The sequence below is a fragment of the Pyxicephalus adspersus genome, chromosome 3, assembly GCF_032062135.1.
Source record: "Pyxicephalus adspersus chromosome 3, UCB_Pads_2.0, whole genome shotgun sequence".
Classification (NCBI taxonomy): Eukaryota; Metazoa; Chordata; class Amphibia; order Anura; family Pyxicephalidae; genus Pyxicephalus; species Pyxicephalus adspersus.
Window position 1 is genome coordinate 96761361 of NC_092860.1, and position 21088 is coordinate 96782448.

A 21088-nucleotide genomic window follows, 5' to 3' on the forward strand; every position below is an offset into this window, starting at 1 on the left:
ATATATATACATATATATATATATATATATATATATGACTCAAAGGCTTACATGGACTAGTTTCTGCCAGGTAGAGTGATCTGCAAACTGTACATCGCAGGATATGTAATTTATTGCTTATGTACCATGCTGTAGCATATGTTTATTGTGTGGTGATGTATTATTTTGAAAAAGTAAACTGAAATGTGCCCTGTCAAACTTAGACTGAATACAGGTTTTATTTTTAAAGCACATTTAGAGCCGATTAAAACAATACAGAAATTGTTTTTTTACTTTTTAAATTCAATGCTTCTATTTTTAAATAATCCACAGTGGAAAAACAGCAGGTTTTGTGCCAATTATGTACTTAGGAAAAACAACATTGAATTTAATATTGGAAACATTACAGTAGATGCCTTAGCTAAAGAAGCGGATACGAAAGAAGAGAAGTTGAAGTAAATTATGGCAAAGCAAAAGACTCACTTTAACCTCCACAGATACATAAACTCATCATTCATCTTACTTCTTGTCAATCATTTCAGCTGCCAGGAGCCTTTGTATGCTTCAAGTTATTGGAGTCATAGCTCATAAAGAACTATGGATTTCCACTTAACAGTGTAGATTGGTCCCATGCTATCACATGAAGTAAACTGAATAGTCCTCCATACCTAAAAGAAATGAGTATTTCCTTTGGCTCCAAAGGCTAGACTAAGCAGCAAGGGAGTAATGATGGTTCATGGGTGGTAAAAAAAAATCCTGAATGGGCAAAGCACAGGTTTGCTTCAACTCAATGAACAGTATAGTAGCAGGCTTAGTAAAGAAACCAGACTAGAAAAAATTTTAAAAAATCTTCCCAATACCAAATTAGCTATTTCCCATCACAGGATGTATATAATTATTCATCATTCAAAAATACCTTCAATTTTAATAAATGCTTGCCCATTTTCAAAATTGATTTGAACTGAACATAATCATGTTAGAAGTCCAGACAAAACACAAAATCAGCAAATAATATGAGGTAGGAAGTCGTTTACTAGTGTTTCCTTTTTTGATATAAAGAATGTAAAGAAATGTCACTAAAGGTACTGTACCTATAAAAGAAGCTTGTAACATGAAGGAATAGAATTAAAATAGCAGCAGGGTCCAACAACTAAAAGCTCCGGCTCCAAATGACTAAAGCAACCCCAAACAATTCTCCACTTCCTTGTAGAGAAGGATATGCATATAACTGTTCAAATGTATTTTTGGGATAAAAGTATTCAATAGGAAAGGGTCCATACATTGTCATGTGGGGTACATATGATCAAATAGTTCCTATCTGCATGTTAAGTTCAGAAATGCCCCTGGCATCACTAAAAGGATACATTCTGGTAAATGCTCTGTTTCTTGTAAAAGATCTATCTTATACAATTTTTCTTTAAACACAATGCTGACTTATTTTGGAATGAATTGAAACCCCCAATTTCTTTTAATTAGAAGTTACTCCCACGTGTTCTGAAGGGAGTTTCAATGACAGGTAAGAGGTAGCTCGTTATCAAAGGATACACTGTGAGCGTATCACTTTGATTTTGCAAGTTTACTTGTTATATTAGTTTAGATTACTTTTAAGAAAAACACATTCATTTCAATCTGAACAAACAGTAAAATGTTAGTTAGTTTATTTTTTTATTTGCCAAACAGCTCATCCAATAGACAGAGCTAAGTGACTGGTGTTTTGTCTGTGACTCTCCCTAATTATACTCCTAATCAACAAACATTCAGCTCCCTTCTACCCCCAACCCTGTTCTAGAATCCATCAATACTTGTTGTAAGACCCATAAAAGACAATGAGGAATTCCTTGTACATGCAAAGATCAGAGAAAAGCAAGCTCCAACACATTAAAGTCAAATATCTAAAGATGAATGTGGAATGGCACTAACACTTTTTTTACGATAATATAAAACATGTTTCTGACACAATTTATTGTGAAGCACCTTACTGCACTTTATGTTGGCCATGGTAGTTTGTCCTCCAATTAATGGATGCAATTTTGTTTGGCATTCTCCATTTTCTAGTTCATATAAGATAACTTTTGTTGTTGTATTCCTAAGATTTAAACTTGTCACTCTTCATGCCACTTTTCCCGTGAAAGCAATTCATGCTTTTAACCAAGTGACAGCAGTATGAAAGGCAACTAAAATTGAAGTTGATACAGAATCTAGTTTCCACATAGTACATTTCCCTGTAGATAGCCTCTAAAGAATTTTGTGTTGTGAAGGAAAGCATGAATGTATGTGTTTTGTTTTTTTTTTTAGCATCAAGTTGGCAATAGATCGCATACACATAAAATAACATTTTTGGAGTTACTTTTGTTTTTTCTAAATTGTATGAAAAGACAACTGCTAGAAAGCATAAATGTTTTACATTGGACAACATCATTCCGTGTCAGTACAAACTTGATCTAGTTTGCTCTAGTTTGGTAACATATTGTTCTTAGTACTTTTTCTTGTCAGCAGCTATTTAAAGAGATCAGTAATTTGCTCTTTGTCTTTGTATTTTTGTTCTACTGTATTTACTATTATGCAATGTTTGTTATTTAAAGCTAAGTTCCAGGCATTTTGTGTTAGTTTTTGTATAGTAGAGAGAAGTTAAAGTCCTTAAGTTTTTTTTTTTTTTTTACTGCCATCTGTCTATTTGAGTCCTAATTCAGAATGCACAAGGACAGAGTGACACTAAGATGAAATATAGACAACTTCTGACAAAGGTGTTAACCCTTTCTTAATACACTAAAAAAGAGGTTTTTATCACTTTTTGTGTCCTCAGCTCATATTTCACTTCCTTTCACAGTAAACTATGATGCTTGTGACAGAACGATGAGGTCTTAGATGCTTGGGCTGCTTGAGTAATTTGGGAGTATATCAGAATTGACTCACAGGAGTGCCAGATTCTATCATGCATGCATCTAAAATATGATCTAAGAATTATTTGTTTCAGTGGTCTATGTGTAGAATGTCTCCATGTGTGAAAATGACCTTACAAGCATCTCTTCTCCATTATAACAGTACTGCAAGCTATTCTGCAGCCCGATTCATCTTGCCAGCAGCTCTGCAATTGTGGGCACCCAGCCCACTGCAGTAACTCACTGACTGACACAAACTGACTATTTTGTGCTATTTCTGTCAGTGTCTGGATTAATGTTATAGATATAAAAATATACATAATCCTAGCAGGTCCATAATAATTCAAATAAAATAGCAATGTGGATCAAATTGAAAAATATCTGATTTAAAAATATACAATTGATTTATTGTAAATAAAATCTCAGAAAAGTTGAAGAATACATGGCCAGCATTAGACTAAACTTCTGGGTTGTCATTAGATCTACTAACACATACATGTACATTTCTACATATGCTGGAACTTGAGTCGCTTCACTTGGTCTGATTTAAGTCACCTAAAAAGTACTTGTGACTCGACTTGGGGGTTTTGTCCAGCGACTTGCAATGAGTCTTCTGTAACATTGCCTTCCTCCCCTCCTTCCTTGCATTTTAAATCCATGGCTTTCTCCTCTGACAGCTGAAGGGGTGGGGAGGAAGCCCTACTGCCTTCCTCCCCGCCCCCTTTAGCTGTCAGCAGAGAAAGCCAAACCTGGTGGACTTAGAATGCAAGAAGGAAGGCATTATAACAGACTATGTACGACTTGCAAACGACTTGATCAATAAAGTGACTTGACTTGGGACTCGACTTGGAAGAATACTTGGTGACTTGAGACTTGACTTGGGACTTGGTGGCTGTTCACTGACCCAAACACCTACTTGCCTTATTATTGCACCACATATACATTACTATATGCGTTCATTTCGAAGGCAAGTATGTTTCTTTATTTAGTGGGCTGCCATTGAAAATTACCTGTAATGCCATAACACACAAGCAACTGTGAACTTGATAGAAATGAGGGTGCTGTCACTTATATGTTGATTTAAAAGGTACAACTTCCATAATTAATATCTTTAATATCCTTATTTTTATATTTAGAACAAGCATAAACTAAAGACATGTTGGGATACTTGGCAATCACATATTGCTCAAGGTCAGTGACTCACCAACTAGTGATGCAAAGACAATCAGTGGAGCCTAAAGGCAGGAATGAAAGCCGGTTGACCCATATTTCCATTGTAACAAATTCCTTTCAAGTCCCAAGCTATATCTTAAAAAGCAAAAAATGTTTTTCTACTCCTCCTGTGCAGCTGTGGATAGGCCAAGTCTCTGATATAATGCATATTATGTCAAGCATTTGGGACACACAAGCTTAATTCTTCAATACCTGGTATGATTGGCAACAGTTTATAGGAACACCAGAATATTAAAAAATACCAGATCTAATGATTCTTTTGGGACCATAAGGGAATACTATACAATGATTTCATAGGTCTAGTACATGGGCCAACTGTGGAACATATGCCTATCTCAGTTACATGCCTACTTTACCTGTCTTTTTCTATGTACAGTACTAGTTTAACATGATTGCACTTGTTTTCATGTGGTTTCACTGTGATGATGATTAATCATTTTATGTTAATTACTGTATTGTAGCTTTGTATTGATATTCCAGATGCCCCCTATATGGGTCCAGAACAGTTCTGCACTTTCTTAGGGCAGCAGAACTTCATCACAGCCTGATAACTTTCTGAAAGTGCTCTGCAAACTTCTATATAAGTGGTTGATGTCTAAAGGCTGTGCTGGTCCCATATAGACGAGGCAGATGAAAAACCTTTCAGCTTTATTTTGGCAGTATACCGACTGTCAGTTTCAGCATATCCTTTATCTGATAATCCATGGTGCACAATATCACATATATGGTTGCCCAGTGTATGGTCTGGTCATACACATCAAGATCTGCCCTTATTTGAAATATTTGGCTTTTTTGTCAGCAATGACAGCCAGCAAAAAGTTTGTATCTAAATATGGCAAGAAGGCACCTAAGTAAAACACGTGTAATTTAAAACATCTACTAGCAAGGTTTTATTCTGCTTTATGTGTAAGTACTTCATCCCTTAACACATAGAGTCGGTGCTGTTTACTTAAAACACAACTACTTTAATTAAATTCACCTCACTAAACATATTTTTTTACTATTGTCTGCATACTTGCTTACAATGCAGCATTATGCCTCATTACTGGTGAATCAAGATTACAGAGTCAAGACTGGATAAAGCTGAAGGATAATGAAGCACCATATGTGCAGCAGAGGGAGCTGTTGGTAACATAAACTTCAAACAATACATATAGTATATTACACTGATAATTACTTAATTGAGCAGACAGAAAGATAAGAAGATTGACACATTGCAGACCCACAGCAGTGTTCATGATGTATAGTTTAAGCTGCTCAAATGAGTAAAATCTGGTTCTTAGCACAGGCTGAATACACTCTTTAGAATTCATTATGCTCATGGAAAGATGTTAAGGTGCAATCATTTTCTGATGCCCAGAACTCTAAGCTATCTGTGTAATATCATTACCTATAATGGTCAGTCATTTCAGCAATATGAACTGTAGCTATTATTATTATTATATTACAATAAAGGCTTTGAGCACCGCTTTAATATAATTGCAAAGACAAGGTGAAAAATTGAACTCACAAGGGACACTATTCTGAGAAAGTCTTAACACACTAAAGAAACTTTAGTTATCCTATTTACTAATAAATTTGTGCATTTACAATTTCTAGTGAACAAAAACACACAAGCACATTGTGTAGGTAAATAGGACGATTCACTAACAAATTTGCTTTGTAAAGAATAATAATTAAATTTTTTTTCCTACTGTATTTTCTATTTGCTATTTTGCATACTTTACTGGAACCATCATGAAGTGTGCATAAATATGATTTAAAAAAAACATTTGAATATGTATGATTTATAAAGCACAGCAGTGTGCTTTACAAATGTGCTTTGTACAAGCCAGCAGTGTACTATAAAATAAATCTTGCAGTTACGGAGTTCTCTTTGCTGCATTAGGCAGAAACCTCTGTAGTATATTACCTGTATATTATAAATGCACCATAAATGGCATAATGTGGTGTGAGGTAGGCTTGTTGAGAATGGATAGATATATCCATTTTCTGGTATAAATGGGTAAATAGCAGTTGTGCATATTTTGTAAATGGTGTATGTGCACAGAAGTACAAAGATCAAGGCAAACCAAGTGCACATATATGATTTATTATGCCACTACCTCCAAATGTTTTTCATGATAAATACCTTGCACTGCAACATTTGTACCCCAAGCATGCCCTACAGCTTTTGTGGCTGGCAAATGCGCTATTCTTTAATGCAATATAAATGCATATAACGTACAAAATCTTTTTTGAATGTTCAATGCATACTTTACATGGGAATGCAGTACTGGTCAAAGTGTAAGATTTACTAGATCAGTTGAGGCACTGTGTTTGTACAGTGCTGAAAGGTCTGCACACTTATGTGAACCCACAACCATGCCATTTATTTTCTAGTAAATTGAGCCCACAGATTCAGGTCATACAGATATTTTGGTTCTGAAACTGGTTACTTAAATCTCACTTTGTCTTCTCATATCTTTCAGTGATTCTTCTAGATAGATCTTACCACTGTCCTTCTTGTCTCTGGCACACCTCCCCCATGATTGTATTTTCAGTCATCTTGGTGAAGCGTGAAAGGTTTCAATGCCTTTGCTGCAATCTGTGTCCTATTAAGGAGTCAATTCATCTGAATCTAGCATATCTGATATCAGTTTATGAGGAGTTTACATCAGATATTGTGGTATATCTCCCAAAGACCTTATTGGTGTAAAATCTACTTTTTAGTCTGCACATCCATTAAGTCCATTGGTTCTAATGGGGTTCCTATTTTTTCTGTTGGATATTTTTGTTTACTTGATATTGTGAAAATGCAGAACCTGCTAGGACATGGTTAGAAGCACCAAGAATTATGGAAGGGACACTACACTGTTGGAATGTCCTAGAAATATATGTAGCCAATGGTTGAATTAGCCCACCAGGCTCCACATATAAATATTCACTTTTAGCTGCTATAACTTATTAATAAGATTTTCAAAGGTATTGCAGCAACAAAGCTGAGAATTTGGGTGAGATGAGCTTATTTTCACAAGAAATAGTGAAGGACCATATTTAGGCTGACAGCACAAATTCAGAACTGAAATATGACATTTTGGTTGGACTGATCCTTTACATTAGCCCAGGTCCATGTTGGTGACTTGTTCTTTTTTATACAATTTTCCTCCTGATTAAAGTAAAATATAAGAATAGGTGAGCACCAAGAAATGAATGACGCATGGATTTGATCATAATGCAACCTTCTGGCTTCTTCTGACTTGTGCCCTGATTGACTATTGGCTTTATGTTAATGGAGGCTTTGAGCAGCACATTTTTCATTCTCCCCAACTATATATATATCCTGGTTTTTAAGTGTTGGGTGCTCATTGTAAATTTCAATTCCTTTCCAGTCACTCCCAATCACTCATACAAATAAGTTGTATTGAGCTAAACACGACCGCTAAATGAAGTGATTTATTTGCTTCGTTCCATATTAGAATAGGCTGCATCATTTGTGTGTGCTGACCATGCAGCCCTTTCATCTATTTTTTTGGCAGTTCCACTTAAGATGGCTTTGCATAATGGCACAGTGTATGTTCACATTATGGTAAATGAGTTTTTGTGTCCAGTGCATATGTGTACATTGTCTTATACCTACAGTGCAATTTCAGGCAAGTGAAATTAATCAATTAGTTACTACTGCTATCCAGAAAACGAATGCTAAAAACAGAAAATCCACTGAATTTACCTTAATCTGCAATCCATTGCAAGCAGCCCTTCTGCATCTCCTCAAAGGTTCACTGAGAGTATATTTCCCGAAGCAATTTCTTTGTAAACTTCTCATCCTCACTTTGCTTCCCCTATCCCCCAAAAAGTCCAAACTTGCAAGGTATATTTTGATTTTAATTTGTGACTTCTTACTACTGGCATTCTGTATAAAATGCTCTCCATGTGTGGGATATCAAGGAGTGTACAGTGGGCGTGTTTCGGAACTCTGGCCCTGCATCATATGCGGCGGTTCTCAGGTTACCAGATTCCTAATAAAATTGAGCACCACAGCTACGCCTGGCTGGATATAAACCTAGAAAACCATTCTTCATGTAATGACAGGAACAAACACACCAACAGAACTATGTAAAGAAAGGTGAACGCAAGGTGAAGTAAGAGGAAAAATACATTGCACAAACAGCAAATATTATGTATATAAGGCCTTATCTAGCAGTCAGAAGGGGATTTTTAATGGTCAGTAATAGAGAACAATCTAATGCAAGACATAAACAAAATCACCAATCAATTGATTGACCGTGACTTTAAAGACTGTATCTACAAATAAAGCTGTCTTCACACAATATACACATTCTCAAAATAGGACTTTAAAATCCAGCACAGTGTGTACATGAGATTCAGCAAGTTGAAACAGATCAACTGACTTGCTATTGTTGTGTAATATTCTGCCTATAGGAAGCAACAAGGAGACTATCTCACATACAAAAACATGTCAGATTTCTCCTTGAAAGGCCAGTTTAAAAGCTTTGGAGACTTACATGCATTATAAGCAATCAAAAATGCCAATATACAAATGCCATTAAATGAAAGACACAAGATATAGTATGCATGGCTGAAGCACCACTACTACTACATTGCTTTCATTATACCATCCTACATAATCATCTATAGGTACCTTTTATTTCCTAATTGCAAATATGAACTTTGTATTCAATATCATCCTCCCACCACAAGTTCAGAATGTGGCTGCAAGAAAATATAGTTTTTTTTAATAATTGCTTAAAATGTAACCCTGCACACCTGCTTCCTTAGACAAGCAGCATCATTAGAGTAGCAACCCTATGTCCTTCATGGCATATTCAGCATCTGAGGCAGGAGTCATCAGCGAGATATTGATCTTATACAATTTTCGTTCCATCGCCTTGCTCCATGAAATCAAAGTGTGTGAAATATAAAAACATCTTATACAACCATGGATCACATCATTACGTGACTGTGCCACAGATAATTCAAAGAACGTCCACATCCTCGTAACAATTTTCTAATAACTTTAGCTATTTTATGACAGCACAAGGATAACTCTATTTAGAAGGATGCACATTTTGTTAATTCAGATTCAACTGATCAGCACAGTCATGGCCAGTGCTGTAGAGAAATGTGCATAGTGGTACATGGGGGTCATTAACATGCATGCATGGTCTGTTCTATAGAGCTGTCCTGTTGGGATACTGAAGGAAGATTGAAAGATAAGACATCAAATTATGCTGTGTTACTATTATGTACATCTGCCCTTGTAGGTAATGTGGCTGCAAGTACAAGCGGTAAAACGGGTTTGTTACATTAAAGTTTATAGGGAATCAGATCAAGGGGTTAACTCAAGTTTGGTGGCTGGAGTAATGTTACTATTTATTTCTGTGAATGTTCTCCTTTATCCAGTTCATGGAACTTGTAGTAGTAAGTCACATTCAATGAGATATAAACATTTCAACAATCGATTATATAGTTTTTATATATTTAATATTTTTTTTGTTTTGTTTGTTTTCAACTTCAACAAGAAACACAACTTTTTCTTTTTAATATCTCTGCTTTAAAGAAAAACCCAATTCTATCAGTCATAGGATGTGTTGAATAAATACAGTAATCAATAACAGCAAATCATAAATGTATAATATAGGAAAAGCAAGAAATGATTTCTGATTGGTTGGCATCACCATTGCTCCTTGTATTCCTAAGTCTGTGTAAAGAAAAGCTTTCCATTTATGAAAGTAAACAAAACCTGATTATTTTATAAATAATAATGCCATGTTTTCAATTTAAATTGCTTTGAATGACTATAATGTACTCCACTAGAATCCTGATGAATAAGATACAGATGCCTTCATGGACCCTCTGGCATCAATTTAACTGTGTCAGGCAAGAAACAAGATTATTGAAGTTCATTCATAAATCACTAAGACAAGCAGGAAAGTAATTCAACTACAAATTTCTGATGACTGAATCGAATATCTGTATATGCGTATAGAGTAAAAGAAAATAATTACACAGATGGAATCACTTGCTATTGCCATTCATCTCATGGACCTTATTAATCTGCCCATATATTTTCCCTAAACCCAGATGTATATGACCCGCTGCTTGGAGGGTACACATTGCTTGGCACTGCATGTGTGGCTGCACATCACTGATTCTGCACACTGTAACTAAAGTGACAGTTCCAAGCCTGCATGTTTATATTGCAGATCTAGGGGTTTGATTAGTCTCTGTGTATTATAATCCATTACTCTTTTAAAAAAAAATATTATAAATGTATATTAAATTATATAAATATTATATTAAATATTGTTTTTTACATCGTTTTTTGTATCTAAGTGTTGGTGATATCCTTCCAGCCTCCTTCATTCACTTCCCATCTACATGCCCTGGCTGTGGGGTGAGCTGCACATCACTGATGAGGACTGGCTGACTATAGGGCCCCATGTACTAGGTGTCCCCATCAAGGGGTGCATGGCAAGGTGACAACACACAGGAGCCCAACAAGGAGCTGCCAGGTATTCTTTGAAGCTATTACCATGGAGCTGTAATGATTTTAGAGATTGGGATACAGAATATGATAAAGTATAACAAAGTAGTCAGAGGTAAGTTTATAGCTGACTGCCCCCCACACACCCTACAGGGGTAAATAATACTCACAGTGAGCGGAACTGGTAGCAGTCACTAGGAGACCCCCCAGCCATTAAAGAGCTGCTCTCCGCGGGCAGGACCAGCACTCCCCTCGGCTGAGGCAGAGGAGCCCACTGGCCGCCATTCTTCGCTAGCCATCCCCCGCGTTCCCCCAGGTCCGGGAAGCTGACCCTGGCAGCGGGGAGCTCCTTGCATTTTCTGCTCTTTGTGGACATACAGGAATCCCCGGGGCTCGTGTGACTCCACAGCAGGCTGCAGTCCGGGATGAGAAGGCGGCGGGATAGGTCGGTGTGAGTGGGGATGCTGAGGACGTAGCTGGGTACCAGCAGGGAAACTGGAGAGGAACAAACAGCCAGCCAGTAGCTGCTTCTCCTGTGCTTCTCTCCTCCCGCCCCTCCTCCCCTCCCTCTCCTCACTGCCCGGCTATAACACGTGCCTGGACCTCATTACTCACTGCACGGGCTCTCCGGTATATCAGACACAAGGAGACAGGGGAGGCTCTGTAACAAGTACTGCAAGTAAGCTTACAAGTCAGATTTGTATGAGGAAGCCTGCAAATCCCGGATGGGGATAATAGTCTTCATTTATCTGTATAGGGTAATGGCTGATACTATGGCCAGGTATGGCTGCTCAGGTGGCATTGGGTTCATATCATTTCTTATGGAACATCTCCAAGTTATGGAAGAACATCACTATTCATTTGTATGGAAACATTATCATGATATTGTGTTTATACAGTGCTGACATGTTGGATAGTGCTTTAGAAAGTCTCCTTCAGATAGGATCAGCAGGTGTCTCCAGATATTTCCAGCAATTCCTCAACCTTTAACACTGCACTGGTTCTTAATATGCCAACATTTACACATTTTACAAAGGGTAAACCTCTTACTGTTACCCCAATTCTATGAGCGGCCATGATACACTATATGTAGCATCTTAGGTACAGGACCTGTATACAGGTGTGAGGAAGCACTCTGCGCACCACAAGCTCACCACCTGTCCCTTTAGAGGAGCTTACAATCTAATGCCCCCTGCCATAGTCATATGTTAATAATACAGTCTAAGGCAGTGGTCCCCAACCTTTTGGAGCTCACGGACCACTAAATGCACGAAGGCCATGTGTGTGGAGCCATGTATCACTCAAAGGGGAAGAAACTTCCCCCAGAGTGACGTCATGATGCCAGAACCCGCCCACTCTCCCATCGCAGGTCTGAGCCAGAGACATAACCCACCCACCGATCTGAGCCTGCGATCCATACGGGGGACATGCTTCGCGGCTCTGGCCAGTGTGCCCCCCCCAAGTGAGGCTTGTCTCCTGACCCCGCTGGGATGTGCACCAGCCACGGCCCATGTGTCAGACAACCGCTGGGCCATTAGTGGGCCGCGGATCAGGAGTTGGGGACCCCTGGTGTAAGGTATATTTGGGGGGAGCCAATTAACCTAACTGCGTGTTTTGGAGATGTAAAAGGAAACCCACACAAAAAGAGCATGGTAGAACAATTAGATGAGCGCTAAAATCAATTTAGATGAGCTCAAAAATAGAAAGGAATAGCGTGCAGATGTATGTGTGCATATTGAATACAATCCCCAAAACTACCTAATGATCCCCAACACATACTCAGGTGTATGGTGCAGTTCTAGTTTTCCATGTGTGCTGAACATCCAGATAATGCTGTTTTATGTCTTTTGTTTAGACAAGATACACAATAAATTAAACAAGTTCAGGAAAAAAAGAAAACTGTGATCAGCTCACTATGAAGTAAAATGCTCAAGCAACTTGCAACCATATGCCAGACATAAAGGTTTGTATGGGTGGGGGTATGTATCATTGGAAACCTGTCCAGACACACCAGCCTATGAATGTATATGAGCTGAATCTGACCTTAGAGTACATAATTGTACATAAAACATGGGGTACATCATGCATTAAGGGTTTTTTGTGTTCTTTTACAATATGTATTATTTTGTTCCCAAATTAGATTATTATAATTATCCAATATTTATGTAGCTCCAACATATTACAATTTACAAAGTCCGTAATCATGTCACTAGCTGCTCCTCAAAGGGGCTCACAATCTAATGTCCCTACCATAGTCATATGTCATTAACACATTCTAAGGTAAATTTTGGGGAGGGGGAAGTCATTTAACCTAATTGCATGTTTTTGGGAATGTGGGAGGAAACCTACCCAAACATGGGGAGAACCTGCAAACTCCATGCAGATGTCTGAAATTTAAACCTGGGACCTAGCACTGCAAAGACCAGAGTGCGAACCTCTGAGCCACCGTGATGTCTTTCAAGATGAACATGTACATTCTGAATAGTGGTTAAAAAGACCTAAAAACAAGAAAAAAAATCATTTTTTTAAGGCACACCATGGCTTACACAATGTTCATTCAGACTCTGAAGCATACACTCCATAGAATTAATGAGCACATTGTAAACACTGCATGCATACAATTTCCTTGTCCAGTATGATTGATGAGCCACTATAATTGCATGATCTTTAGTAAATCAGGTCTATTGGTTTGTACAGTTCTGTCTTTATAGGAGGAAGATACATAGATTCTGGAGCCACAGACACTGATTTGTGCCCGACTGCTTCAGATAATTATTCAAAATGGATAACCAAGATTAAAACATAAAACAACCTTTTGAAAGAGTCTGCAGAGAGAGAGTGATGATTTGGTACTTCTCAGCAAAGGGTTTAAAAGAAAATCTAAAATCATAGTGTTCACATGAGGAATTATTAAGAGCAACAAGCAACATAATGTATATATATTCTTTAAAAAGTGTCCATTTATATAGTCATTCAATGCAGATGCTACAGGCGGTTTTCATCATTTCTGGCTGACACTAAAGGGCAGCAGAGTGGCTGCAATGTTAGAATCCAGCCTATAGGAGAATCCCATGATTCCTTACATTTTTTTAATGAATGTAGGTGTTCACACCTGTATTCCCAGATTTCTATGGCACAATGGGATGGTTACAAATTAAGAAATTTTGAATGGACCATGAATAGTTGTCACAAGCATATGCAATTCTCAGCAAAGTCACTTATAAGGACTAGCTGAACAGATCATTTTATAACAACAGAAGTAAAGAATGTATAATTAAGGCATAAAACAAATACGATCATTTTGTTTTCGTCTTTAATAACTCATATGTCTGTATCAGACCACATATCAGACCAAATTTTATGGTATAATTTTTGATAAAGTGACAAAAAGAAAATCTGACACATATTCCAACGTTACCATATAACCATTTTTATTTCCATCTGTGTGTCTGTCCTAAATCTCCCAAATGAAGCGCTGAACAGACCAAAATGATTAATATGGTGACAAAATAGGGAGTCCCTTATATTATACATTCCATATTTAGGGAATAAACATTCAGTGATCATTGTAAAAAATTCTTGGGTTGCTTTAGAAGCACCTGATGTGTCCTCATAAATTCTGTAAACCAGAGACATACCATCCATCCAAGTAGGCAGGCATAACGCGGTGAATAGAGAGCTGTTATGTAATAAATATTGTGTGCAAAAAGGGACTTAGAGCACACCTGAACGAAGACACAGTTCACTTTTTAAAGGAGAACTATATATTTTTTAATCTTTCTTAAGCATGCACTTTCATTTATTCTCACCTAAAAAGAATATTTGTGATTATTTCAGATGACAGCATAGTAATGATTGCTGTACCGACACGCTGCTCAGATTGCATTCTGCCTAATCAGTTCTCAATAGAGGGAAAGGTGGGTAGGAGGGGGAATTATCTTGCTGCTGGGACCACAATAAAGTTCACAGAGGCATTGGCTGTTATAGGTTGTTAGTGATCGGACACAATGTATCACTAAAATTTTTCTCTACGATGTTGGAAGACCCAGAACATATACTAGATTGTTGCCCCAGACCATCACAAACATTTGTTTTGGGAGATAAAAGTCCACTTTTTGATATTAAGCTTAACATCTACACATTACTGTGATCACATAGTCTTTCTAACATGTGGTAGTAATTTTAAAATCTTTTTTTCCGTCTCTTATAATAAACACAGAGGCTGCCATATTTGTCTTATTTGCTTGTGATATGTACAGGCTGTTCTTCTGCATAAGTCTTGCTTATCTTTTTTCAGGATCTGGCTTATAATGAGACACTGTCCTTAATGATGGTGATCAGTTAGTTCAAATTGGAGTCTATTTCAGAGTTATTCTGACCTAAAATCAGAATTTGAGCAAATTTGTTTCAATGCAATCCAAATTTACTATACCTGTCATTGGCCGGAATAGTAAAGCACAGAAAATCTAGCCACCAGACTATGACAACTGTTATTGTCCATTTGTCTGATTGCCCGAACCCTACTATATCTGTAATTCACAGAGGAATTAAAACAATGATAGGTAAAATAAAAACAAATTCCAGCGCAGAATTTCCACTTTCCTAAACTTTTCAATTTCCTAAACCTATCGGGCTGGATTCATTTCGAATTCCAGTTTTTGTGTGAGAATAATACAATAACATGCATATTGTAAGTTTGTGTTGCCATTATAATAAAATAAAACCTCAGCGAACTCGCTCAGTATACAGCGTACAGCAACGTATGTGGTGTAACTAAAGTGTGTTTCCATGTGTTGTGTTGCAATGTTGTGTGCTTTGGGGTGTTAGGCAGACCTTTCAAGTGAAGGAGCTGCCTAATGCAACACATTTTGTGTGTGTTTCCTGCAGTTCATTGGTCCTAATGGGCCCTCAGTAACAGATCCACTTTAAACTGATAGAATAGTTTTTTTTTTAATGTGTTTAGGTGCACGACCAGTCCAATCAAAATCGATAAGCTGCCCTAACACAACACACAGTAATGGGCTGTTTTCTCCCAGGTATGTTAATGCAGCAAACAGAGTAAAGGGCCTGTTTATACATATGAATGCGCATTGATAAGTGTTTCCCAATGTGTCAGTGTGCATGGTTTTGCAGCTGGCTATGATTGTGCACAAAACTGAAATATGTACCTGACATACTTTTATCAATGTATTGCAACCCAGAGAGGGTCTATTCTCATGTGTGGGTTGTGATCTGTTAGGGTTCAGTTGTAGATGTGTGTCGCGGGCACTAAAAATGAAGGAAAACCCCCAAAATGTACGCACTGCACATGTGTCCAAAAGATGTATTCATGTGATTTTAATCATACTGCATATTTGTGGAATCAACCTAAAAAAATCTCTAATGAATAACGAGAAGGAAGCTGTTACTAAACTCTTTTGGAAAACACTGGTAATTTGGCTGTCATACTGACCCTCTGGCCTCATTGCTTTGAATTACAAACTCAGAACAAATCTGCAGATAAGTACAATTTGAAGTCAGTCAGTGATTTTAAGCATTAAAGCCAAAACTGCAACATAACACAGAAGCAACTAGTATTTCCAGAAAGATGTTGCAAATGGCAGCCCTCATTTTTCTCATGACCTGCTTCCTTTATGTTAATAGATATCCCTTGCTCTATTGGTACATTACATAACATGCATATCATTCAAGTGCAGGGAAACTTGAACACATATCAACATAAGAAGAGGAATTAGATCCATTTGTCAATTTAAGTAAAGGTTGCATTACTCTCGGGATCAAAGATGTCAACATTTTACTATAATCTCCAGTGATACATCATAGTTATGTGGCCATCCATGCAAAATAGGATTTTCTTCTGCCAACGTAACAGTGCATTACACGTGATAACTGCTGAGTAAAAGCATTAGCAAATATGCCAAAGCAAATGTTAAGTTAAAAGTCCTCACCATCAACTGCAGAGATTTTTAGGTGCACATTGGTATATGTGACACTCCAAGGCACTCCAAGAGCACTTGCAGCCAAGGCAATTGATAATGGAATTTCCTGGGTTATCCTTTGCTATTTGCTAGGACCATGCCCATCAAGTGAGATTTTTCATCCAGTTTTGGTAATTACCAATCTCTGCTACATTACATCCTGCATTAGATAATCAAAAAGTTCTCCCAACTCACCACAGTTCTGCCAAAAAGTATTTGTTAAAAAACGGAAGCCAGGAGCAGGTCAACTAAGATATTCAAATGCATCTCATAGCTTGTTTTTGAGTTTCGACTGCAGTACACTTTTAACATTTTAAAAAAATAAAAGTAATACATTTATCCAAATAAGATTATATGTAAGCTTGTATGTATTATCACTGACATTGAATGAGCATTGTAAATGCTAAAAAATATAACAATTTAGAAAAAAAAAACTTAAAAATATTTTTAAAAAGCACGTCAATCTATCTTTTCTACAAACCTGGTGTGATTCCCACACTGTAAGAGAAAGGGAAATATTGGAAGGCAATAAAGCTTTAATGAATTGCACAGTACTGTAAACCTAACAAAATGGAGCATGCTGGCTGTTGGCAAAAGCTTGGAGATGATAGCAATGAGCGGCTTTCCCTTCACTATCCAACTCATCCAGTCTTAACCAAGCTGTATAGCTTTGACTGTAGTGGAAAAAGTCAATGCCTGTCAATGGTGGTGGTCTTACGAGGGTGTTTGTATTAAACTTAACTGCATACTTGCTGATGAGGATAATCACAAAGAACAGTAGCAATCCCTCCACTGCTGGGCACTCCTGGGCTGACTTGGCTAATGCTGTGGCCTTCCTTTTTCATGCGTTGGGGTATAGACATGGAAGGGGTTCTTTCTTCTTTACTCTCTCCCATGGCATTTCCCCACCACCTGTTTCTATTTAACCTTTATCTCTTGTGTTTAGATATTTATGTACTATAACCTCTCTGCTGTCCCATCCATGCTGGCTCACTCTCTTTGGGACCACTTAATCACCAGATATTGGCTTCACTCTACATTTTTGTAAAGTTTTGGTTCTTAAGGGGCACTCTTCCTATTTTATCTTGGTGGCTGTACACCTTTACAGCTTCTTCAAAGCACAACAGTCAAATTAGACATTATACTGGTACTGGTTGTAATTCTTAAGGAACAGAACATTTAGTTTTATTTTGTTCTGTTACCGTCTGTTTACCCAATTTTATCTTCTCCTCCTAGTGTGCTTTTTGTGTCTTTGTAATTGTGTGTATTTTTTAAATTTGTCTAATAAACAGATGTACCACAACTAACCACACCTTTTGAAAGGCAAGGACATGTGTATTTATTCTGTGTGTTCTGATAGCATGTACTTGCACTTTATATTGCTTTCCTCTTTCTATGAAAATGTTCCTGAATATTGTATAACAATTTTTTTCTTTTTATATGTGATGTAGCTGAATCTTGCACCAGTGCAGCATTCACCACTTGTCTCTGTACTTTTGCCGAGAGGAAAATCCAGTATAATGCTTATAAGAAAAGCAGTGGCTTTGTTTCACTTGTCATCTGTCAGAATTATACTCAGCCAAATAAAGCTATGTGTCAAGCTTTTTGATTCACTCGAGCAACAGCATAGGAACAACAAGGTTGCAGAGGGTGCTACAGCTATTGACATAACTCTGGAAAGAAGGTTTTTTTCATTGTGTGCTGAGCCAAAAGTGATGTTACACCTTCTTTGATTTTGCCTGTCAAAAAGACTTTATGAGAAGATAAAGTAGCACTACTGATAAGGGGATTACCTCTGTAGATCAGTTCAAGACAGGAGGCAAGGGCAGACCTGTGCAGTTGGCATAAATATATTAAACTGGAAGGAATGCAAAAATCAAATTGTACAGGAAAACTGATTTTTTAAATCCAAAAATATACATATATATAAATATATATATATACGGTACAACTTTTCAGACTGGCCCTCTAATGCAGCCAGTTCAAACATTTGAACATGGGTAAACCCTTAAAAATTACCTTCAGGTTTTAGAGGAACCCTTGCTATATATAATACATCCGTAGCTTGGTAGTCAGTGGAAAGAATGCCTTTTACATTGCTGGCAAGTGGGAAGAATGTCACCATTACAAATAGCCATAAAGATCATTGTTTAAGAAACCCCTAGCATCCTCTGGAGGAACCTTAGGTTCCTATGAACCCTGGTTGAGAAACACTGATCTAATGTGTACAGTCAATACAGTATGGTTTAATGTATAGCGCTGCATTATATGTTGGCACTATATAAATTCTGTTTATTATTATTAATATTAATATTATTATAAACAGATTATTATCACCAGATTGGTGACCTGGCTAATTTTACAGCAGTTTAACAATTCACCTAAGAAGCAACATGAGGTAAATTACCTCTGCGCTTTCTCTTCCTATATAAATGCTCATTGCCGGCTCATGTACACTCTAGCACCATTTTCTAGTACTGCCTTTCCCTCAATACAGGGTATTGAAAAACACAGATATTAAATTTAAATCATATATTTATACTAGTGATACTTAACAAAGCTTTTATTACTTTTCTGATGAACACATTACAGCATTTGTTGCCATTTTCATATGTGCAATGTATTGCTTGGGAAGAACGCCAGTCATCTAAGTAGATTGCACATTGATGCTAAACAGGTAAGTGTAAATCTGGTATAGTGACAACCATTTAAATCAAACTAACCTTTAAAGATACTCTGTAAGGTGGGGATAAAGGAAAGACTGCTGAAGGTATGAAAAACATACCTGCTGCAGCCTCCCAGACATTCCTTTTACATCTCAATGCTGTACCATTTTGACAAGCAAAGATATGACACATCCAAGCAGTATCAGGTTATGTCTCCCAGTGCCAGGGCAAGGTCTTCTAGCACTGAAGGCAAAGATGCCAACCTGCGACAACTGTTAGGTTTAGCTGAATACACTTCGATGTATAATAAATTGTACTGTGCTATTGCTTTACTGATTCAATAAACTTCTTCAGTACGTCATAGCAAAAATAAATGTGAAAAAAACAGATGTCTATATTTCAGAAAGTAAACCCAAATAATATATATACAGCAATAAACAGGTAGTGCCTATAGATTGATTTCTCATTAATATGTCAATATTCATTGACCTGAACTGCCCCCAGTTAGAACACATATAACTGTATAATCCTATTCCCATATGAAGTACTTGGCCAATGACAATAGGTTACCACCTAATTCAATCCAATCTATTGACAAGTGAGAAGATATATTAACCTAATAGTGTCGACTAAACAAATAGCTTCCCATTTTTACTTCATTTAAAACTAGGTCAAAAAAGGTCAGGCCTAAGCCTAATGATTCATTAAAGCTACAGTGATAACTATGGCACTTGTTTTTGCTCTCAGTCTGAATTCAAATGGATTTTAGGAGCATTACTGTAAAAATACTGAACATATTTATCTGACTCAGCATCCTTGGCAGTCCCCTTCAGTTGCTATATTGAGTTGCTATATGAGTTGATGTACTGTATATCATAATGTGATGTCTTCGTTTTCTGCAAACAGAATAAAAAGGTTATCTGGGCATACACTGAAGATGACTATTCAAAAGATATGACAGGGAAAGTCTTCGTTGTTAACATGCTGCAGCAGAATAGGTTTTCCTTCTATTCCTTTTTCAGGATTTCCTCCTGAATATCTATTTCAATATCTTTTAGTGTGGGCTTCTCAAACTCAGGCCCCATAGTTACATTCCCCTATTTCTTTTCTACATAGACAGGTCAGCTCACTAGTCCATGGACTTAGCACTTCTCCACTAGTACATTTTCTGCAAATAGAAGGGCATCCATCTCTCTCCAGAAAATCTGTGGGGGAATTCCTGATTCCAAATATGAATCCTTCAAGATTTGTTGAAGATTTGTTTGTTTTTTTATTTGGTTGCTTTTCTGTATCAATGTAACAATTTCAACCCTCTTTCTGTAATAAAGCACCACCATAACCAGCATACCATATTTAAATATTTAGGCTGCATATGAAATTATTTGGCTACAACTGTAGTTAACATTTTAGTGATAATAGATTTTTATTGTTTAGAAACAATAATTAATTAAAATCATCTGCCTCAAATACCGCAAGTGACATGACTTGTGTGAAAGCTGTATGGTCATAACATAAACTTTATCATATCCTAAAATAATGCACATCCCATTAATAGGGTAAAAGGACCAAATAGTGATGGTACTACATGAGTTGAAAGCTGCACATAAATCGAGAGTAATGCAGAAAAATGTAGATTTGGTGAAAAAAGAAAGAAAGAACAGAAGAAAGAGAAATAAAAAGGAAGAAGTCACTGCCATCCAAAATAAAACATTTCCCTCTAGGGAGCAATTTAATTTTCCAAAGACTAAATTAAACCAATGCTGTCTTATTATACCATTGTGGAATAAAAAAATATGTGTTCTCCTCTGATATTCCTAAAATGTATTGAAGATAAAGAATACCCTCATTGCACATGTACTCTCTGAA

At 37.0% G+C, this 21088-nt stretch overlaps 1 protein-coding gene across 1 annotated transcript in view; it reads right to left on the reverse strand.

The window, feature by feature from the left end:
• TRPC3 (transient receptor potential cation channel subfamily C member 3) overlaps positions 1–11086 on the reverse strand; it is a 101852-nt gene extending 90766 nt beyond the window's left edge. Inside the window, exon 1 of the mRNA XM_072405789.1 lies at positions 10749–11086. Within this exon, the coding sequence (XP_072261890.1) occupies positions 10749–10954 (206 nt within the window). The 5' untranslated portion in view covers positions 10955–11086. The remainder of the gene's footprint in view (positions 1–10748) is intronic.
• Positions 11087–21088: the final 10002 nt, after the last annotated feature.